The sequence below is a fragment of the Elephas maximus genome, chromosome 8 (assembly GCF_024166365.1).
Source record: "Elephas maximus indicus isolate mEleMax1 chromosome 8, mEleMax1 primary haplotype, whole genome shotgun sequence".
NCBI lineage: Eukaryota > Metazoa > Chordata > Mammalia > Proboscidea > Elephantidae > Elephas > Elephas maximus.
In genome coordinates, this window is record NC_064826.1 from 31,863,456 (window position 1) to 31,879,023 (window position 15,568).

A 15,568-nucleotide genomic window follows, 5' to 3' on the forward strand; every position below is an offset into this window, starting at 1 on the left:
TGAAGACCACACTTTGAGAACTTCTCTAGAAAACAGATGTGATTCTACTTTAGCAGCCGGCTAAGTACGTGAGGAGTCTCCAAAGAAATAATAGGGAATGAGCTCGATAATTTTAGTCAGAACATTTTCTAAGTTTGTGTTTATCAATATCCCATTGCAGTCACAGAATACTTAGTAGAGACTTATAGAAAATAATGAAATTATTTGGCTTTTGTTTTTTTCCTGCATGTCCACCTTTTTCTTATTATATGGAAACTTTCCTATTGGAATGGTTGGCATAAAATTTTAAGATCAGTAATGTTGGGACAGTGCCTTATAAGTAAAACTGGTTTATAAAAACATTCTTTTAATACATTAACAATAACTGCATTCTTTTAGTACATTAATAATGACATCATACATGTATGTATACTTTTAAAACCTTTCTTATATAATATTGTGTTTTAGATGAAAGGTTACACAGCAAGTTACATTCCCATTTAACGTTTTTTATACAGATTATTCCGTTACATTGGTTATGTTTTTTACAATGTGTCAGCATTCTCATTATTTCCATTGTGTTTGTTCTGTTTCCATTAATCTAGCTTGGAAACTCTGGCATAATAGTTAAGAGCCACGACTGCTAACTAAAAGGTCGGCAGTTTGAATCCATCGGGTGCTCCCTGGAAACCTACGGGGGCAGTTCTACTCTGTCCTAAAGGGTTGCTATGAGTAGGAATAGACTCGAGGGCAGTGAGTTGCCCCTTCTTACCTTTTCATCTTTGTTTTAGGGTAAATATTGACCATTTGGTCTCATATAGTTGATTATTTAAGGAAACACAGTACTCGCAAGTGATTTTGTTAATTTTATAAGCCAATCTATTGTTCAGATGAAAGGTGACCTCTGGGAGTGGCTTCAGTTCCAAGTTCAAAGGGTATCTTAGGTCAGTAGTCTCAGGGGTTCTAGTCTTTATCTGTCCAGCAAGCCTTTTGTAGGAATTTGAGCTTTGCTCTACATTTTTCTCCCATTCTATCTGGGACCTTCTATGGTGTCCCTCCTTAGAACAGTCGATAGTGGTAGCCAGGCACCATCTACTTCTTCTGGTCTCAGGCTAGATGAGAACGTGGTTTGTGTGGACTATTAGTCCTGGGGACTAGTTTCTTCTTTGAAACTTTGAGTCTTTGATTTCCTTCATTCCTTCATTCTCCTTTGTTCCTGATGAGTAGAGGACACTGGTTGTGTCTTAGATGGCCACTCTAAAGCTTTTAAGACCCTAGACGCTACTCACCAAACTAGGATGTAGAACATTATCTTTATGATCTAAGCTATGCCAATTGACCGAATCGCCCAATGAGTCTGGGGTCCTAAGCCTTTCAGCCCAGTTGCCCAAACCCTCGAGGTGTTTGGATATGTCTAGGAAGTCTGCGTTCCTATGCCCCCATGTGCTTTATTATATATATGAGTGCATATGCAGCACATACAAACATGTATATATATATGCCTACAGGTATACCTCTGCATGCACACACGTACTCACATATGCCTCCCTATGCACACATATACATACATATCTACCCATGTAACCACATATTTTTTGGTTATTGTTGCAAAATTTTATGTTATAGCATTTACTGAAGTTGCCATTATTCTTGCGTACTTCTTGTTGTCTTCATTTACCTTGGTCAGGTTGTACAGACTTCACCCATATTGAGTATTGCCTTTCCCATCACCAAAGATAACAAGTGGTTGCTGTCTAGAAAGCGATTCCCTCTCCCTTCTCCTCCCATCCCTGGTAACCATCAAAGAACATTGCTTTCTCTATGTATACCTATTTTTGACTTTTTATAAAAGTGAGACCACACAGTATTTGTCCTTTTGTGACTGACTTAATTTCACTCAGTATAATGTCCTCCAGATTCATCCATGTTATGTTTTGCAGACTCATCGTTATTCTTTATAGTTGCCTAGTATTCTGTTGTATGTATATACCACAATTTGTTTATCTGTTTATCCGTTGATGGACACTTAGGACACTTTTTGCTATTATGAATAATGCTGCAATGAACATAGGGGTGCATATGTCTATTCGTGTTAAAAAATCTCTTTATGCTAAAGTTTGTTCTCTTCCTTAGTATTAAATTGAGGCTTTGGTTTACCATACACAATGTTAAGGTCTTAGGTGATGCCTGCTGACTTCACATGGTTAGCTTTTGGGCAAAAATGGTTACAGAATATCAAACTTAAGCCATAGAAATAGAAATATAGCAATTTTCAGGTCAAGGAACGTTACTCAGCTCACAGGCCGTATTTAGGATTTGAATGCCTGCTTTTCCCAGCTCAATGATCCATGCCCAAGAACAGTAGAGGTGAACTTTAAAGAACATTCTTCTCAACCTTAATGTAATCACCCCTTCCCCCCGGTCACTTTGTTTTCAGGATGGCTGGACACCAGTTCACGCAGCTGTGGACACTGGTAATGTGGATAGCCTCAAGCTTCTTATGTACCACAGAGCACCAGCTTGTGGAGACAGGTTGAACGAGGAGGAGCCCGAGTCTGATGTCTTTGACTTGGATGGAGGAGGAGAACGTCCTGAAGGCACAGTCAAGCCTGTTGTTCCTGCAGACCTCATTAACCATGCTGACAGAGAAGGCTGGACTGCTGCCCACATTGCTGCCTCAAAAGGTTTTAAGGTGTGTCTGCTAGCACCTGCCTCATCCTACCATTATAATTTGACAAGTGGCAAAGTCGTCTGCTGTTGACTGAGCATATTTAAATTGAGTAATTGGAAAATGAGTGATACCATTGCAGAAGATTATTGGCCACCAGAGTGAATTGACTTTTTTCCTATTCAGAAGATATTTATGGTGAAGGGAATAAGAGACTTTTCATAAACCTCATTTTATTTGGAGTTTATCAGTAAAAAAAATGTGAGGGTAATTTCAAATATTTTATCCTATCTACAATTAGCAGAACATTGGTAGTGATTTAGTCCATTGGGTTGTTTGCTTCATTACACTACTGCTTAGGGGTAGGGCCAGGATCCGCACCTGACCTGTGGAGTTCACGCTCTTCCTCATGCCCTGAGCTGCCTGACTTATGTCCTACCTGTGCTGTCTTGCTGATATGTAAGAGGAAGCACTAGCTTTCACTCATCAGTTGTTGTTGTTGTTGTTGTTAGGTGCTGTTGAGTTGGTTCCAACTCATAGCGACTCTATGAACAACAAAAGTCATCAGAGTAAAAAAATTCTGATTCCTAAAGAAACAACATGCTATAGCATGTCATTCACTCATACTTTTTTGTTTAGATCATTTTAGCAATAATAATGCATTAGCAATAATACGCTATTAGGAAGCTCCTGAGTACAAGGCAAGGTCCCTGGGTGGTGCAAAAGGTTTACACTTGACTACTAACTGAAAAGTTGGCAGTTCAGATCTACCCAGTGGCACTGTGGAAGAGAGGCCTGGTGATCTACTTCCCAAAAACTAGCCATTGAAAACCCTATGGAGTACACTTCTATTCTGAAGCACATGGGGTCGCCATGAGTCAGAATCGACTCAGTGGGTGTGAATAGGGGTGCAAGGTACTGTGTGTGCTAACATTTGCAGATATTGTTTCTGCCATTAGGTTCTTCTGGTCCAGTGGCAGGGGTGAGAAGTACAAGTGTAGGTTAAGAGAAGCACAAAGAATTAACACAAGAGTAACATATTGATACAGTATAAAAATGCTATAGTTGTGTGTAAAATAGAACACATGTATTTCAGAGGGCAGAGTTACAGGGATGTGAAGGCCAGGAATGGCTCATTTGGAGGCAGTGGAAATTTTTGGGGACCTTGCAGTGTGGTGCAGATTTCCCATTCCGCACTGGAAAGAGAGCAGTTCAGGTGACAGGAGCAGCAGGAACAGAGATAAGGAAGCAGGGAGGTGGATAACAGCTCCATTTGAACTAGTAAGGAGTGGTGAGAAATAAGACCAGACTAGGGGTTTATTAGTAGAGTATGGGACGTGGGACCTTCCATGCCAAATTAAGGAATTAATTCAGTAGGCAAACAAAGCTACTGAAACAAAGCCATTGCACAAAGGAGCTAAATAATTGATTCTATAGTTTAAAATGATGGATTTAGCAATAATATTTAGAAGATTTGAGGTTATTAAAATGTTGGTGGCAGGAGAGAGAGACTAGGTAAAGGATGACAGCAGTAGGAGTAATGAGAGCTATTATGGACTAGAAATGCCTAGGAATTGAACACCGATTACATATGGGAAATAAGGGAGCTGAGTAGAAAGATAGTAATATTTTCAGGAAGAGAAAGGAAGCAGCGCCATTGTGATCAAGAAGATAGAATGGGATTTTAGACACACTGAGTTTCTTCATCCAGATGGAAATAGCTGGGAAGAGCTGGAAATGTTTTTTGGAGCTCCTGGTTGGGCAATTTCCTGTTGTCGTGATCAATAGCAGAAGCTGTTCGTCTTGGACTTAGATTTTAAAAACTAAGAAAGTAAGAAAAGGAATGACTCAGTTCAGTGTAGATGTATTGTTTGTTAGCATTAGGTTTTGTCCATTTTAAACAAAGAAAGTCTGGCAACTTGGCATATCGTATATTGATTTAAATGGAATGCAATTGCATTTGACATCAAAGTTTTTAGAAGACAAGGATGGGAAATGTGAGAAGTTTAAATGTGAAAATGCAGTTTATCTAGGATAGTGAATCTCTCTTGATGGTAGAGAGGTACATAGAAGGGGTAGATTGCAACCTACCTGCATACCCCCCTGCAAGAAAATCTGAGTGTAATGAGAGATGTTACCAAGAGGAGTGGATTGCGTTGTGAGCTTTACTCGTCTAGGATGTTCAGCCACTGAACCTCTCTCCTTAGGGCAGAAAGTGAAGCCCACTCCCCAGAATTGAGTCCCTCTGCAGTGTAAAGTAATTGTGGTGTTGTTCAGCTCCTTAATTATGAACTTAATTATGATCAAGGATGGTACCATCATCGATGCTCAGGCCCCTGGCACCCCATGAATGGTCAGTCATTATTGAGTGAAGGGAAATACAAGACCTCACTCTCATAGAACATGACTCTTCCATACTCTCTTATTTTAAGAGGAGTAAGATGAATTTTGGACAAGAATAGAGAGATTTTAAAAAGTGAGCATGACAACATTGTCACACTGCTAAGCTATTAAAATAATAGATATTTTAGCCCCAGAGTGGGTATTTAATTTTCCAGTCTAATGTAATCATTTTATGATTAGCGCATTTAAGCCCGAGAGGTTTAAATCACCAACTTAGATAGAGGTTGGGAATGAAGCCCAGACTGCCTGACTTTATCGCTCTTTGCACTATACCATGCTGCCTGCCTTTCTGCTTAAACATATTGGAAAATATTTTTTTATTGTTTGCTTTTAATGTTTATATTCTGGTTGAGATAGTTCTCAAGAAAGGCGGTCCACTTACAACTAAATTACTAAGGCTGGTTTTCTGAAAAAATAATGAATCTGACTTAACCATTGTATTGGTGAAAAGATTATACACTGACCACAAGTAGGACTTTAAAAACTACTTTTTTTCTTTTGACAGTAACTTATATGTATCCTTTATTCATGAGGTGGTAGCACCATTGCCACCCAAGAGGAAGACGACTTCAGTTTCCACATTGTTTTCAGTAGAGAATAGTGGAGTTTCAGAGCTTGAGCGGACATTATAACTCATCCAGTCTGACATCATGTTGCAGATGAAGAAACTAAGTCTCTAAAATGGTGTAACTCATTTCCCAAGGTCGAGTCATAGAAGATCAGATTCCCAAATCGGTGCTTTTTCCATTGTAGTCTTTGGTCTTTTTCCCAACAGTTAAGAAATTTATATAAATCATCATCTAGCATTTGGTACTAGGAGTACCTCTTGCTAAAGCTGGCCTGTGACTACTCCAGAGAGACTGTTGAACTAGTAATCACTAAGGATAAATCTTTTTTTAGTCACTCATTGTGAATAGAAGGGTTTTCTTAGTGAAGCTCTGTGCTCTGTCGTGAGACTTGACACGCGAAGTTCCTGCAACAGAAACAAATTAGGGAGACTGGATTTGAGCATCTCTGTTGTCGAAGCTCTCATACCCAGGAATTTTTTTGATGGACCACTTGTATTTTTGACTACAAGAGTGGATTGTAATTCTAAATTATATATTGCCAAAGAAAGTAGCTTTCTACCACGCATGCTCTTCCTCAGTCTCTCTGAGTTGTTTAACATGTTGACTATTTAATACAAACCTTCCCCGGGCTTCCAGAACACTGAGGCTTCCTGACTTCTTCTCCTGCTTTGTTGAATAGGCATTCTCATCATCATTTTTTTTTTTAACTGATTTTTTTCTCTTTTGGTTTTAACTCTAAGTAACTCCCAAACTTCATTCTTAGACCTCAGCTCCTTTTTTTTTAAGAGTTTATCCAGTCTTTTTGGTTTTAGCGGTGACTTCTATGATAACAGAGCCCTGGTGGCACAGTGGTTAAAAGCTGTGGCTGCTAACCAAAAAGTCAGTAGTTCGAGTCAACCAGCTGCTCCTTAGAAACCCTATGGGGCAGTTCTGCTCTGTCCTTTAGGGTCACGATGAATCGGAATCAACTCTACAGCAGTGTGTTTGGGTTTCTATGTTAACTAGTCTCAAACCCATATCACCAGCCCTGACTTTTTCTCTGTGTTCCAGACATTTATCTCCAGCATCCTAGACGTCATATCTAGGCAGGCCACCCTCCCCTCGTCTGGCAGTGGCCCTCTGGTCACCACCTGTAGGTCATTCTTGTATGAGGTTAAAGCACTCTGCTGCTAACTAAAAACTCAGCAGTTTGAACCCACCAAGCCTCTCCACAGGAGGAAAATGTGGCAGTCCACTTTCATAAAGATTTACAACCTTGGAAACCCTATAAGGAAGTTATACTCTGACCTATAGGGCTGCTATGAGTGGGAATCGACTCGACAGCAGCGGGTTGTGGTCTGCCTGACGTGTTATTAGACTCTGCCATGTGAGAGTCCGATGTTTCTTCTCGTGCTGTAGCATTTACCCCCATCTCGCCAAGCAGTCTGAATGAAGCCTCTCTCTCTCATGCAAAACCCACATGGAACCCTGAGATTTGGGTTCCCCCTTCCTAAATCTTGCTGCAAAAAAATCAAGATAGAGTAGCTATTGAAATTTTTCCTTGTCATGCAGAGTTAGGTCCCTGTCTAGGAGAAGAGAAAGTCAGATAAGATGCCTGCAAAGTTGAACCAAGTCTTTGGGACTGGAGGTTAGCCGTGATAGATAGAAATGTTCTTTGGAACCTGTTTTAGTGCTTTTGGTTCTCTGTGATTATTTCTTTTTTTTCCTTAATTTTTAGTAAAATTATTTTTGAGAAAGCCAAGCTAACTTGGCTGTGGTATGGTAAACAGAGGAAAGTGTAATTTTATCCACAAGCCAGAATGTGCAGTACAGAGTATTACATCCCTACTTAATTTGGGCAGATATGATTGACAGAACCCTGGAGGAAAGGTAAACTTAGCCATCCAGAGCCCACCCTGCACTCAAGACATGGACCTACTACTGTTTTCCACCAACACCTTTCAGGTACGGGGTTTTGATCCTCCTCTCCCCTCACTCTATACTGTCTCCCTTGAGTGATCTTATTGATCCCCTGAATGTAATCTGTAGTGATTCCCAAATCTTATCTCTAGCCCTTCCTAACCTCTTCCTGAGTCTCTCCAGGAAGTCTATCTGGGAGATCCTCCTTTATACTCTCTGTTTATTTCTGTTATTCCAGTGCAAATATTAACAGTGTCTCCTTTTACTCTTAAAATTGTCCCAGTTTTGACAATAAAATTATATGGCAACCCCATTGATGCCCATATTCATTTTTGCTTCCACAAGAGAGTTCCTCATGGGTGTATCCTTGGGCTCCAACATTCATGCTCCCTAACCACTGAGCTCCATCTCCTCTTTTTCCTCTCTTAATCCAATAACATCACCTGATGTCATGTTTCCTTGCTCCTTCTCCCTAACTTAATACATTTAAGTGATCATACAGCTCTAGATTTTATAACTTTCATAGAGGATTTTTGACTGTGTTGCCTCTTTGTAGTCTCATGGGCACTGCCCGTGGGAAGCCCTCATCATCTGCTACCTGGATTCTTGCGGGACCATCCTCCTGGTCTCCTTGTCTCTAGTCCCTCCACTGCCAAGAGAATGGACTTTCTAATAGGTGAATATTGTTACGCCATTTACCTGTTGAACATCTTTCTAAGGCTCTGTCCCCTCCAGGGTGCCTTGCACTTACTGTGATAGCTATGTCCCTTCCTGGTCTGGTCTGTGTCTACTTCCAGAGGTATACTTCTGTCTCTTTCCCTGGCGCACCTGTGCTCTCACCACTCACTGCAGGCTGCTGGGCAAACACCTGTGCTCGCTCTTCTCTACCTGCCTTTGCATCTGTTGTTCCCATTACCTCAAATGGCCTTTTGCCTGTCCTGACCATTCTCTGCCTGGAAAACAACTCAGCTTAAGTGTTGGCCTCCAGGAATTAGGTGTTCCCAGGGCACCTCTCCGCATTTCCCTTAGAGAACTCGTAGTGTATTGTAATTGGTTGCATGTCTCTGTCCCTTTCTCCACCTTCAAAAAATATTCTTTCATCTTTGTATATGCCGTGGCCTACTGAGTCTCTGAGCCAAGAAGACTAAATATTTATTGGATCAATGAATAAATGGACGATGACACTGATTTCTCTCTTAGCTGGTCTCCTTCACATCACCCTTGTCCTCACCGGTATACCTTCCTTATGCACCATTTGGTTTAGAACAGAGTTGATCAAGGTACTCTGCTGCTCATACACATCCCCACACCTACAGAAAAGCTCCTTAGCACTTAGCCCTTCACAGCTGACTTCAGCCAACTTCATCTCTGGCTGCTCACACTAAAATCTACCCTTTTGCTTATGCCATTATTTCCCATTATAGTGTCTTCCAGCCCCCCAGTGCTCCACTCTGCACTCCCAGCCCCCCAGCCTCCCTTTGCAAAAACATCAAGTACACCCACACCCCACCTGCTTTCACTTTCTCTCTCTGCCCTGTTCTAAACTTGGCACCCTGCCCTGGCTTTGATTTTATCTCTAGCCTTTTAGACTTGGGGTTTCTACTTAGTTTCCCTGGCATTGGTACCTTGCTTCTCATCTCTCCCTAAAGGTCCCTGGCAGAGATTTCTCATTGTCCCTCAATATCTCTTCTACACTTTATCTGTAATAATGGATCCTTCAGTTTTCATCTGGGCCCATGCCCACCCAAGTTAAGACTATATTTTCCAGCCTCCATTACAGGTAACCACCAGTGTACCTAAGTTCTGGCCAGTGGGATGTGAGTAGAAGTAAAAGCTGTAGTTTAAGCTATTGCATTATTTAAGTCTTTGTTATCAAAGGTATACCTGTATCCTTGCTTCACATCACTTTGCTGCCATACCCTGCCCAGTTTAGGCCTCCTGGGAATCTGTTTCCCAAAGCAGTGCCTGGCACCATAGCATTTGTCCTCGTCATGCAATCCCACATCTCAAGGAGAGAGCTTAGGTACTTTTCTCCACCTTCCCCCCCAACTTGCTCTCCCTCTCCCACTCCTCCGCCATCCCTCTTCCTCCTCCTCGTAGTGAATTTTTGCTCATTACCTCAACACCCTTTCTTATGTATTTTTTCCCCATGTCTCTTGACTACACTTTGAGTTCCTCCCTGAGAAATGGAAAAAAGGAAAAAAACTAAACCCATTGCCGTCAAGTCGATTCCAACTTACAGCAACCCTGTAAGACAGAGTAGAGCTGTCCCATAGGGTTTTCAAGGCTGTAATCTTTACAGAAGCAGACTGCCACATCTTTCCCCCATGGAGTGGCTGGTAGGTTCGAACCACCAACCTTTCAGTTAGCAGCTGAGCACTTAACCACTGTGCCACCAGGGCTCCATTGAGACTTGAACTATATCTTAATCATTATCACAGCCCTGAGCGCAGTGCCTGGCACAGAGGTGCTTAGCCCTAATTTCATAAAATGATTGTGAGTATTAAGTGAACTTTAAATACTTGCAGAGTGTTAGAACTGTGCCTGGAACTTAGGACATGCTCAGTAGTTGTCATAGCTGTTGTTGTTCAGTTGGTTAAAGTTTAATCCTCTTTGTGTTCCCCTTGGAGCCCAGCACAGTGCTGTAGAATTCACACTTGAAGCAGTGTGTGGATACACATTACCCCTGGGGGACTGACATTTCATGCTTCCTTAACGAGGAAGTCACTGCTCGTATACCACTGACCTACCTCAGTGTAATAAAAATTAGAAGTAACCACTTTGAAGGTGAGAAATGAAAGAATCTTAATTCAGAAGAATTGCAGACATCTGTTGTGTCCTTTGTCATCTCTGTTGGTAGTTTGTGAAGTAACATCACCTAGAATTATCTTGAGCGATCAGTGCTATTTGTTGAGAGGTGCCATAACTCCCCAATTAACTGAATGTTTGGGTTGTTTGCTAATTGATGCTGATGATGTTGATTATAATAATTACAGCAGCTAATAAATATTGAGAGTGTAGAATGTGCCAAGAATAAGCTTTATATGCATCGTTTCATTTGTCACATAACAACCCTGTTAGGAAACTGAAGCAGAAAATGTTGAATGCTTTACAAAAGGTTACATAATAATTTGTACAAGTGAGATTGGAATCTAAGCCTGTTTGGCTTTTACCTGCTTTTGCTACGAGCGCTAACCTGCCTAATAGTTGTGTTATTTTTATCTCTTGTCATTTTGGGAATTCACAAGTTTAGTGCATTCTATTTAATCCTCTTATTAGAGTTCCATTCTAAATCGACATTGTTTGTCCTATTAAGTATCTTATCATTGATTTACTGATTTTTGTACAAATTGGTAACAACTGCTTGAAAAAAAAAAAAAAAAAACAACTGCTTGATAAAAGCTGTTATTTATATATTGGCTTTGTTATCACTTAACTTCTTAGCTTAGTGATTTCTTACATGTAACTCCAGGCCCATGGAAGCCAGACTTTGATTACAGTTTTTAAAGCAGATCCCTGCAACCTGAGCAGGCCAGTAGTAAGAAGCAGATGTTCTCATTGGTTCCCTTTGTAGGTAGGCAGATTTTCTCTACTTCCCTGGCTTTAGTCAGAGATCCCCTCATGGAGCTTCCCCATTTTGTGGGGCAAAAAGTCTAGTCAGTCTCCCATCTCCCCAGGGTCCGTTAATCCCCAAAACGCTAGGTTCTCCATATCATCTTTGCCTTCAAACCAGCACTGGCTTCCTGGTTCCAGTTTCACTAAATTGGTGGTTTCAGCTTACTCGTTATTTTTCTTTCTGGCCCTTGAGAATTTTCTGTACTTTCTTGTGAACTCATTATTGCATCTAAAAGTATGTTTAGGGGGGCAAGATGAAGCAACTGAAACTCATATACTGCTGATGGGAGTGGAAATTGGTATAACCACTTAAGAAAACTCTGCAGTATCTATTAACATAGAACCAGAGCTTCAGATCGTTTCATTCCAGTTCAAACCTCTGCAGAGAATTTGCTTTTCCATCCCAGGTATACTGAATCAGAATCTACATTTTAACAAGAGCCTCTGGTGGTTCTTATGTATAATAAATTTTTGAGAACCATTGCCCTACTCATGGTTCTCAAAATTTGTCCCTAACCAGCAGCACTAGCATCACCTGGGAACTTATTAGAAATGCAAGTTTTCAACTAGGGTTCTAAGTGGAATCTCGCATAGTACATGTACCTTATGACCCAGCAGTCCAGCTCAGCTATATATACCCAACAGATGTGCAGACATGTGTTCACCAAAGGACATGTCCAAGAATATTTATGGTAGAACCCAAATGTCCATCAACAGAAGAATGTATAAATGTATAAATGTATAAATAAATTGTGGTATAGACATATGATGAGATTGTTGTTGTTAGGTGCCGTCGAGTCAGTTCCAACTCATAGTGACCCTATGCACAACAGAACAAAACACTGCCTGGTCCTGAGCCATCCTTACAGTCGTCGTTGTGCTGGAGCTCATTGTTGCAGCCACTGTGTCAGTCCATCTCATTGAGGGTCTTCCTCTTTTCTGCTGACCCTGTACTCTGCCAAGCATGATGTCCTTCTCCAGGGACTGATCCCTACTGACAACATGTCCAAAGTATGTAAGACGCAGTCTCGCCATCCTTGCTTCTAAGGAGCATTCTGGCCGCACTTCTTCCAAGACAGATGTGTTCGTTCTTTTGGCAGTCCATGATGGTATAGTCAATATTTTTTGCCAGTACCACAATTCAAAGGCGTCAATGCTTCTTCAGTCTTCCTTATTCATTGTCCAGCTTTCACAAGCATATGATGCAATTGAAAATACCATGGCTTGGATCAGGCGCACCTTAGTCTTCAAGGTGACATCTTTGCTCTTCAACACTTTGCATCAGATTTACCCAGTGCAATGTGTCTTTTGATTTCTTGACTGCTGCTTCCATGGGTGTTGATTGTGGATCCAAGTAAAATGAAATCCTTGAGAACTTCAATCTTTTCTCTATTTATCATGATGTTGCTCCCTGGTCCATTTGTGAGGATTTTTGTTTTCTTTATGTTGAGGTGTAATTCATACTGAAGGCTGTGGTCTTTAATCTTCATTAGTAAGTGCTTCAAGTCCTCTTCACTTTCAGCAAGCAAGGTTGTGTCATCTGCATAATGCAGGTTGTTAATGAGATGCCCCATTCTTCTTCATATAGTCCTGCTTCTTGGATTATTTGCTCAGCATACAGATTGAATAGGTGTGGTGAAAGAATACAACCCTGACCGCACCTTTACTGATTTTGAACCAACCAGTATCCCCTTGTTCTGTCTGAACAGCTGCCTCTTGATCTATGTAAAGGTTCCTCATGAGCACAGTTAAGTGTTCTGGAATTCCCATTCTTCACATTGTTATCCATAATTTGTTATGATCCACACAGTCGAATGCCTTTGTATAGTCAGTAAAACACAGGTAAACATCCTTCTGGTATTCTCTGCTTTCAGCCAGGATCCATCTGACATCAGCAATGGTATCCGTGGTTCCACATCCTCTTCTGAATACAGCCTGAATTTCTGGCAGTTCCCTGTCGATATACTGCTGCAGCCGTTTTTGAATGATCTTACAGCAAAATTTTGCTTGCTTGTGATATTAATAATATTGTTCTGTAATTTCCACATTCGGTTGCATCACCTTGCCTGGGAATAGGCATAAATATGGATCTCTTCCAGTCAGTTGCTTTAGCTGCTCAACATTTGAGAGCAAGTTTCAGAGTCTCCTCTGACATCCACCTTAGTCTTTTCTTTCTTTCCTGTCTTTTCAGTGACCTCTTGCTTTCTTCATGTATGATGTCTTTGATGTCATTCCACAACTGGTCTGGTCTTTGGTCACTAGTGTGCAGTGCGTCAAATCTGTTCTTCAGATGGTCTCTAAATTCAGGTGGGATGTACTCAAGGTCACATTTTGGCTCTCGTGGACTTGCTCTGATTTTCTTCATTTTCAGCTTTAACTTGCATATGAGCAATTGATGGTCTGTTCCACTGTCAGCCCCTGGCCTTGTTCTGACTGATCATATTGAACTTTTCCATTGTCTCTTTCCACAGATGTAGTCAATTGGATTTCTGTGTGTTCCATCTGGCGAGGTCCATGTGTATAGTCGCCGTTTATGCTGGTGAAAGAAGGTATTTGAAATGAAGGAGTCAATTGGTCTTGCAAAATTCTATCATTCAATATAGAATATGATGAAATACCATACAGAAATTTTAAAAAAAGGGGGTGGATTATGAGTACTCCCAACACATGGATAAATCTTACGGATGTTGTGTTGAATTAGAAGTACATGTAAATACCCGAAGTATGATTCCACTTATTTGCTTTATTATAGAGTTCAGAAGCAGGCTAAGCCACTATCTGGTATTAGAAATCAGAACAGTAGTTACCTCTGGGGGCAGAAGGGCGATCTAGTGATTGAGATGGAGCATAAAGGGGGGTTCTGGATTGCTGCTTACACAAGTATGTTCACTTCGTGAGAATTCTTCAAGCTGTGCACTTATTTGTGAACTTTTACACATGTATATTATACTTCAGTAAAAATATTTACAAAAAAGGGAAAAATACCTTTTTGACCATTTTTGCAGCATTGCATGTTTTATAGTAAGAGTAGGCTTTTCAGACTGCCTGGTTTACTATATTGTCAGAACCTGTGTGTGCATGCGTGTGTCTGTACATATGTGTGTGTAATTGGGGTTAGTGGTAGGAAGGACATTGCTTTTCCTTTATAGTTTCCAGTCCGGTCTGTTTTGTGTTTCTTCTTATGGAGAATCAGTAAACAAACCATGAAGTGATAAAAGTTGACAGAGCAGAGTTCCTTGGTAAATATCCTGATGGAGCATCCTGCTGTGCAATTATTTATTAGAAAATGTATGCATTTTATTTTGTCTTCTCCTTGGCATTTGAAAAAATCTGAAGAACTAAGACTTTTCAGTCCCTGGGTCACTGATTTTTTTTTAAATGGAAACTTCCTTAAGGAACACAAAACAAAAAAAAAAAACAAACCCACTGCCGTCGAGTCGGCTCCGACTCATAGCAACCCTGTAGGACAGAGTAGAACTGCCCTGTAGAGTTTCCAAGGAGCGTCTGGCAGATTCGAACTGCCAACCTCTTGGTTAATAGCTGTAGCACTTAACCACTACACCACCAGGGTTTCCTTAAGGAGCACGGAGGAGGAAAAAGTTGAAAAACAGAAGGAACACAGTTTTCAACATCTATTGGGAATGCTTTTCTAAAGGCTCAATCAACATGGTGTTCATATTAAGGTGTTCAAATAAGGCAGCATACAATCTAAGTATAACTGTTCTTAAGAGGACTCTGGGATGTAATTGTTAAAGTGGAGTCGGCACTTCGCCTACCAGGAAGCAGTTAATAGCTATAATCTAGAAGAGAGCAAGAAGCATCTATTTGTAGCAGAAGTCTCTTTGGTTTATATTGCCAAATTACCGTAAAAGTATCTTGTCTGATGAAGCCAGTTTCTTTCTTAATTTCCCTTGGGAAACCGAGTAACTAGTAAGCTAACTTTTTTTGAAACCTAAGAGACTATTCTGTGGCACAATGTTTTGATCCTATGACTCGCATTGAAATGAAGTATTCTTTGCTTTCCATTTCTAGACATTGTTTAATTAGTGCGTTGGGGTTGCTGGAATTGAAATAAAATTTTTGCTGTGAGTTCCTGATTGGCTTGCTACAGGCAACTGACTTTTTCTTGGGTGTTTGGCCCCAGTTAGCTGATTCTGAGCTGGAGGTGACAGAGCTCTTGTCTTTACAGAACTGCTTAGAAATCTTGTGTCAGCATGGAGGGCTGGAGCCTGAAAGGAAAGATAAGTGCAATCGGACTGTTCACGACGTTGCCACTGATGACTGCAAGCATCTGCTGGAGAATCTGAGTGAGTGGCGTTTACAGCTTCATCATTTGCCTACGCTGGTGGGCCCCTGGGGCAATGGGAAGAATATGATGGTGCAACTGCGGTTTTCTTATTTGCTTCATAACCTGATTTGAACCCTCACTATTAGA

The 15,568-nt window shown here is 40.9% G+C and overlaps 1 protein-coding gene across 5 annotated transcripts in view; it reads left to right on the forward strand.

Moving 5' to 3' along the window:
• CTTNBP2 (cortactin binding protein 2) overlaps positions 1–15,568 on the forward strand; it is a 174,339-nt gene that overhangs the window by 101,628 nt on the left and 57,143 nt on the right. For all 5 annotated transcript variants that reach the window (XM_049893336.1, XM_049893337.1, XM_049893339.1 and 2 more), the window contains 2 exons: positions 2,417–2,671; positions 15,323–15,440. In XM_049893336.1, the coding sequence (XP_049749293.1) occupies positions 2,417–2,671; positions 15,323–15,440 (373 nt within the window). The remainder of the gene's footprint in view (positions 1–2,416; positions 2,672–15,322; positions 15,441–15,568) is intronic.